The 7,369-nt window shown below is 34.1% G+C and overlaps 1 protein-coding gene across 5 annotated transcripts; it reads left to right on the top strand.

Annotated features, from left to right (window-relative positions):
• The first annotated feature begins 246 nt into the window (after positions 1 to 246).
• On the top strand, positions 247 to 5,273 carry Pu (GTP cyclohydrolase punch). 5 transcript variants are annotated; one of them, XR_001339242.2, is made up of 9 exons: positions 1,209 to 1,292; positions 2,325 to 2,494; positions 2,584 to 2,759; positions 3,010 to 3,329; positions 3,425 to 3,571; positions 3,645 to 3,735; positions 3,839 to 4,101; positions 4,187 to 4,378; positions 4,529 to 5,273. XR_001339242.2 is itself a non-coding variant. In XM_014363972.2 (8 exons), the coding sequence occupies exons 2-8, from the start codon at positions 2,326 to 2,328 to the stop codon at positions 4,290 to 4,292; spliced, it is 1,272 nt and encodes a 423-aa protein (XP_014219458.2). In that variant the 5' UTR covers positions 247 to 455; position 2,325; the 3' UTR covers positions 4,293 to 5,273. The 5 variants fall into 5 exon arrangements, 4 of the variants coding, with proteins under 4 accessions (XP_014219458.2, XP_014219459.2, XP_089444696.1 ...); XM_014363972.2 differs by lacking the exon at positions 1,209 to 1,292 and adding an exon at positions 247 to 455 and having other exon boundaries at positions 4,187 to 5,273; XM_014363973.2 differs by lacking the exon at positions 1,209 to 1,292 and adding an exon at positions 803 to 843 and having other exon boundaries at positions 4,187 to 5,273.
• The last annotated feature ends 2,096 nt before the right edge of the window (positions 5,274 to 7,369 follow it).

The following is a 7,369-nucleotide window of genomic DNA, read 5'->3' as shown; positions in this document are numbered from 1 at the left end:
GCGCACAGCAACCGATACCCACGCGCGTATAACTGTATACCTATGTAAAATATACGTCCGATACTTTTACTCCTTTCCTTTATGCGTACACACATATACGGAACGCCGCATCGGATATAGCGCACATATTATGAGAGAGTACTTTGATATTTATAGTGTAGGCTTTATACAAGACACACGAAGCGCAGGACGAACGTGGAATAAATACCAAAACGTAATTTTATGACATAGTTTTTTTTTTTTTTTTTTTTTTTTTTTTTCCATCCAACCGTCTCATATTCTTCTTTTCAACGTTGCTGAATATATGTACATACTTGCTAAACGGAACACTTGGTCTCGAACGAAACGTCAGTCGCAAAAACGAGTCTCTCGTGAAAAGAAGAAGAGACGCGCCTTATACCGAGTGTACGTCAATTCGAAGTTTCTTTCCAGTCACTTTCACCATACAGCCTCAGGTAATTTTTTCATAACATCTCCTAGGATTTGTATCTTGCAACATTCGCACATATCTAGAGACGTTAAATTACACGGGAGTGACGCTTGATTGAAGTTGTTGTTGTTGATAGACCGGTAACTTTTTTTAAAATAAAATTTCATAAGCATTAATTGGTCCAAAATCGAGTGCCACGGTTTTATTGTTGCTGTTATTGCCGGCAATTTCGGAGCATACAAAATATACTCGCACACATGTACGTCGCCGTATATTATGTACAAGACCGGAATGGGTGGCACTCCGCCTTGTATTGGTACAACGTAATGTATAGAGAGACAGTCATATGTGTATGGTAGCCGGTGGCGCAGCTTTACTCCCATATTAAAGAGCGAAAAAGGACACGTATGCATGTGAAAACAATTATTTATTATTATTATTTTTTTTTTTTAAGAGTCAGTTTGGGTAAAATTTTAAATTTTCAAGCCATCGTACGATTGACAATTTTGAAAATAAACATATAATAAGTATATTTATTGCATAATTCAACCGATAAGCTTCTTAGTGATAAGTATAAAATTCGATCGACATATTTACCAAAATCTGAGTATCGGTACCGCGAAAAAATGTTCAAATTGACGGGTGTACGGCGCGTGAGTGCCGGTGAAGATAAATCATAAAATTTATCAGATTTGAATTTCGACGAGTCATCGTTGAAAGCGATGATTCGTACGTATATATATAGAAGCATAGCCGAGTTTTTACCCTCATTTCTCTCTCGAAGATTAAGTATATAATGTGCACGTGACAAAAAAAAGGGTATAGCGAACGAGGCAGCGATGGCTGCTTATTTTATAAAAAAGTAAGTATTTACCGGTATTTACATCATCGAGGCGCTAATGAGCGTGTGTACGCGTCAGCGATTAACGTCCCACGACCTTGTGATTTCAAACACAACACGGGTGCATGATAGGTATACGCATGGGTTGCCTTTTATTTATGTGCCTGTGTAACATATTGCTCGAGTCGAGTTGTTTCTTTTGTTTTTCCGGCACTTTATTATTCGGTTCACCTATCGATTTCCATCCACGAGATCGAACATTTCTCGAAATCACGGGAGTCGCTTTTGTGATTAATTGTACCGAACGATTTTCAATAGCGTTGACTTGCAAAGCAAAATTATTTCATCGATTTTTTAACACTTTGAAGGATAATTTTTGTTCCCCTGATTAAAGTGCATTTTTTTCATTTATCATTATTTATAATACAATACTAGGTAAAATTTATACTCAATGCAAAATTTTACTGTCAAGTATTTTAAATAAACTTTTTAAGCGCATTGGCTCTTTTTTTTCGTCTAGTTGTTATTATTTTTAATGGATGGTTTTTTGCTGAAAACAATTTTTCAAGCAGTATTAAAAATTAATTTTCTTAGCACAAATAATATGTACATTGCATTTTCAGGAAAAAAATTTTTTTTAAAATTGTAACCATGCCAAAGTCTGCTTACAGTATAGTAATACGATTGTACATGCATGTATAAAGTATTGCGATGTGTTATTAAAAACTTACATGGAGAGTCAATTTTCAAAGTTTCGCTTTCTCGTGTTGTTTGCAGTCTCTCGTTTCGTCAATAATCCAGTGGCACGTCTATTTTGGTTCCGGCTCCACATATTTTCTTTTTTCTTGCATTTTCAAGGGTCGGTAAAAATAGAATATGCCACAAGTTGATTCAATCGAGTCCATCGCTTTAAAAATTTTTAAAAAAAGTCTCAATCAATGGTTAAACGAAAGAGATAAATTTTGATAGTTTATTTAGCCTATTGAGATATACATAAATTTTTCCAAACAAAACATTAAATTTAAAAGTGGATGGAAAAAAAAAAAATTTCAGAATGACAGCACGCTTGGACATCGTGATTTTTGGAGCTACCGGCTTCACGGGCCAGTACACCGTCAAAGAGGCAGCTCGTCTCGCCAAAAGCAAGTCCTTCACTTGGGGCATCGCCGGCAGGCGCAAGGAGGCTTTAGAATCGGTCCTCAAAGAATTCGCTCCCGAAGAAGGTATACACACATATTCTTCATTATTTTTTCCTTCCCTTCAACTAGACGAACTGCAATAATGTTCAACCCCATGGATTGTTTGCTTGCAGAAAACATAAAAGTGATAACGGCAGATCTGAAGGATGAGGAATCACTGAAAGAAATGGCCAAGCAGGCCAAAGTCATTGTCAACTGCGCTGGGCCGTACAGGTTTTACGGCGAGCCCGTCATAAAGGCGTGCATCGCCGCCAAGACCCACCACGTCGACGTTAGCGGTGAACCACAGGTATAATATGCAACAACAGCATTGGTATTTTCTTGGGGAAAAAATTTTCGTTGGAGTTCTCAAAAAAGAAATCACATGGTATTGACTAATTTTTTTTAAAATTTGACTTTCAATTTTTTTTTTAAATAAGAATCTTCTACAAGACACCCTGCAAATATTCCTTGAGACTTCATTCCCGAAAGAAATGATTTGAAGGGTCGTTATCATCTTAAAAATAGTTTAACGAGATTTATATTTTTGAACACCACAGTACATGGAAAAAATGCAACTCGAGTACAACGAGGCGGCCAAGGAGGCGGGGGTTTACATAGTGAGTGCCTGCGGCTTCGACAGTATCCCCTCGGACCTGGGCGTGGTCTTCATGCAGGACAAATTCGGCGGCGAAGTCAACAGCGTCGAGACTTACCTCAACATCTGGAACACCAAAAACGTCTGCGGATCGAGTTCATTGAACTACGGCACCTGGGAGTCGGCTGTTTACGGGGTAGCCCACGCAAACGAGCTGCGCGCCCTGCGCACCAAACTCTTCCCCGAGAAGCTGCCGAAACTCGAGCCGGTCTTGAAGACAAAGTCGGTTCATGTTTTTTTTTTCTTCATGTTTTCTTTTTCCATCAACTCGCGACTCAACGAATAATTCTTTTTTCTTTTTTTCCATACGCGTCCAGGGGTATGGTGCACTGCACCGCCTTCTCCGAAGGCTGGTCCACCGTGTTTCCAGGCTCCGACCGTTCCGTAGTTCTCAGGTCCCAAAGATTTTTCTACGAAAAGTACAAGCAGAGACCAGTGCAAATACAAACGTACATCACGTTCAAGTGAGACGAAATTCCATTGTTTTCCAGTCCATATTATCGTTTTTATATTAATCATCGTAAATGTCATTTGCAGGACTTTCTTCCAATTCGTTATGACCGCGGTGGTGGGAGGAATCTTTCTGACGTTGTCGAGGTACTCGTTCGGCCGGGGTTTGCTGCTGAAGGTGAGACATTCCAAAACCCCTTCTACTACTGCACAAATCTCGAGTTTGATGAAAAAAAAAAGAAAAAAAAAAAGAAAAAAAAAAATTGTTTTCCCTCTCGCAGTATCCAAAACTGTTCTCCGGTGGTTTGGTATCGAAAGAAAACCCGAAACCCGAGCAGATTGAAAACACGCACTTCTCGATCACGTTCATCGGCAAGGGCTGGATGGACAAACTGGCCGAGCCCACCGACCAGCACAAGGAGGAGCCGAACAAGGAAGTCATCACCAAGGTCTCGGGCGTCAATCCGGGCTACGGTGCCACCTGCACGGCCCTTTTGATGTCGGCGATCATGATTTTGAAGGAGTCCAACAAGATGCCCGATAAGTTTGTATTACCCGCCTTTTATCTCATTTGGCAGCGTATATATGTATAGGAAGATGACGCGGCTGTAATTGACGTTTGGTTTCAGCGGCGGTGTGCTTCCACCTGGTGCAGCCTTCGCCAAGACTTCCATGATCGAAGAGTTGGTCAAAAATAATGTTAAGTTCGAAGTCGTTTCGGTCATTGAAAAGTAAGGAAATGCCATCGGCAATATATACGTTAATCCTACAATGGTCATTATTATCATTAATATCGTTACATCGAACGTTTAACTTATTTGGTAAGACATTGCTTTATTTGCTTTAAAACGATCTGTGCATAAAGTAGTTAAAAATCAAAACTAATATTTTGGGGTGATAATATTTACTAGAAAATAATAAGTTCTTTTTTTTTTTTCAAACAAAAATACACATATTTATATGATTTTTAGTTTAAATAACAAAGAAAATCTCGTGATTATGGGGTCAGATCGAAGTCAAATTAAACCACTTTCCAAATTGTGATAGCAACAGTCAGCTGTATAGTGTTACAGCAGTAACAAATATCTTCTTACTGTAGTCAATGCTATATTTATGTGTACTATTTAACAAACTGTAAATTATACAAGATTATAAATTATATTTTTTAATGTACAAGTAGAAACTAGAAATATATGTAAATCAAGAGGTGGTACTTATTACGTTTCAACTTTTATCGCACCTCAGGGAAAGAAAGCAATAAAACTTGTTTATCAATAAAATTGAAGGTTTTCTGGGTACTTTTCATATTGGGAGCAAAATAAAAATTTCGAGAATACTTGTATTTAGGGTAGCGATGAAGTATTTGTGGTAAAATATTCTTTAAAAATAAAATTCTTTCTTCGAGGTGTCGATGTAAAAATGCATATTTTTCTATTCGTGGCGTCTATTTTAGAAGAGATCAAACAATTTTCAGACTGACGATATAGTGTTACTTTATCGAAATTTTAAAGAAAAAGATCTTTACGTTGTAGCTTTAACATTGTCATTAAGGATATAATATATGAACATATAAAACTGTAGAACAGTTGTAATAAGCCCACAACGTGCAATGTTGGGTTTTTCTATATACTTATTACCATATTCAACGTTTATAAGGAAATAATATTGTATGATTAAGTTTTTCTATGCTGTTTTAATAAAAATTCATTAACATTACTTACTACTTCTTCTATTTTTTCACTTAATATTTACCTGTCCAATCAATACTTTTTATTCCAAGTCCTTGAATTATTTTAATATAACGAAGGAGATGAAAAATGGCAGTCGTCATAAGAATTAATGAGAGCAATAAAAAAAAAAGACAAATAATAAGTTTATAAATTATACTGTACAGGTTTAGTATTATAGATGCAATATTTGTTCATAAAATTTATTATTGTATGATATTGAACTAATTCGTAAACTTTCACTTAATTCTCCAATTGTCAACAATTTTATATGTATAATTGGTCTTATCCTAATATTTGCTAAAAACACATTTGATTTTAACTTAATAATAATAATAATTTGCAGTATGTCAGAGGTCTAGCAGTGATTTAATTCTAAAAGATAATCGAAAAACATTGAATATAAATTTTCCAAACAAAGATTCGGTGGGTCAAAATTTTGTGTGCCACAGCTTCATATATGTACAATCATGTAAATGGTGTAAAGCAAGTGACTTTGCGTGCTCTTAACTTTATTCTTACGTTTATTATATAATTTTTAAATTTTATTCTACACAACTAAAATCATTGAAACGTTATTTTATTCATAACACATAACTAAAACAGTTATTTATTGAGTAAAATTTAATTTATTATTAATTTCGCAACAAAATCATCAATGCAGGTTTTTTCTTTCAATTCATTTGAACGTTCTTTTTCTGTAATTCCACACACTTAACATAAACGGTGGTATTTTCCTCCTTGGGAAAATCCAGGTGGATTATTGGAGCAAGCGATGATTAGCACGCATTTTTGTGTTAAAACTCATTTGATACATACTGACCAATGGCAATCAATAGAGAATTACTGAATGACGAATCGGATGCGTTTTCTACGAATAACGTTGCAGAAGAGTAAGCCGTGACACTGATAAAAAGAGAGACAGATAAAAACGTTATTAAAAATACATAAGAATGAGCAAACGATGACTTATACAGCACAATAATGATAATAATAATAATATCACATATAGAACTTTGAGCTGTAAGAGAGTAACTATATGTTTATTTCAACTTTTTTTTTTTACAATTTTTTGCGCTACAGTATTTAAACACCTTGAGAGATGAGGTAAAAAATATCCTTGGTCATAGTTTCCTACGTATCACCTTTTATTATGGACAAGAAATTACTTCTTCCACAAATATACATAATTAATTTATATGTGTACCTTATGAAAAATACTATTAATTTTCGTCAAATACGATTTATTTTCTAAGAAATTTGATACTCTAGATAAAATTAAAACAATTGCAATTGTGAATAACTGCATGAATAGTTTTTTTTCTTGCCAACGTCAAAGTTTTTCAATTAATTTAATAGACACTTCCGTCGATCAAAAAAAAAAAAATATTAATAATTGATTGATCAATAATTGAAGTACGTCATTGCGAGATAAAACAATAATTTTTTGAGTAATTTAATGTGTTTAGAGTATAAATAACATACTTTTCGGAAGAAGCCATCTGATTATTTGTTCATTCAACGATTTGAATAAATGTATAAAAAAACACACGAAAAGGAAAACCAGTTAAAAAATTTTTTCAAAGTTTTTAAAATATCTAAATAGAATATTCATAAAAGTTTACTGTTTTTAAACTTTTATAAAAATTATTTTCACAATAAAACATTTAATGGGTGTAACAATAAAAAAAAAAAAAAAACTTAAGTATAATACTATAAGTTGCCTTTAACTATTCAATAATAAAAATTAATTATTATAATCCTCTATGAAACGTAATTAAATAAATTAAATGATCAGAAATAAATAAATCAGAATGATTATTTTAATTTTTTTTTTTCCCATAACAATGATTTCCAAATGTTATTTTATGTACAAAAATAATAATTGTTCCGTATTTCTTGGATAAAAAAATGTTAAAAATTTTTTTACATAAACCACATGTACAACACATGGTACATACATCAAAAGAAAAAAAAAAAAAACAAAAAAAAAAAAAAAAAAAAAACGAAGAAGCCGTCAAGCTCATTGATCAGGACAGGATTCTTGGAAAAATTCGTGGCGGGGGAAAAGCACCGCACAAGAGA

Source organism: Copidosoma floridanum, unplaced genomic scaffold, assembly GCF_036245765.1.
Source record: "Copidosoma floridanum isolate Cflo_tuat_1 unplaced genomic scaffold, Cflo_Japanese_pri ptg000007l, whole genome shotgun sequence".
Lineage (NCBI taxonomy): Eukaryota > Metazoa > Arthropoda > Insecta > Hymenoptera > Encyrtidae > Copidosoma > Copidosoma floridanum.
This window is presented reverse-complemented; position numbering and strand designations above follow the sequence as displayed.

Coding starts and splice junctions, on each gene's coding strand:
- Pu (XM_014363971.2), top strand. CDS start 1,270: ATGGCTGCTTATTTTATAAAAAA. Junction 1,293..2,324: donor GCTGCTTATTTTATAAAAAA/GTAAGTATTTAC, acceptor AAAAAATTTCAG/AATGACAGCACGCTTGGACA. Junction 2,495..2,583: donor AGAATTCGCTCCCGAAGAAG/GTATACACACAT, acceptor GTTTGCTTGCAG/AAAACATAAAAGTGATAACG.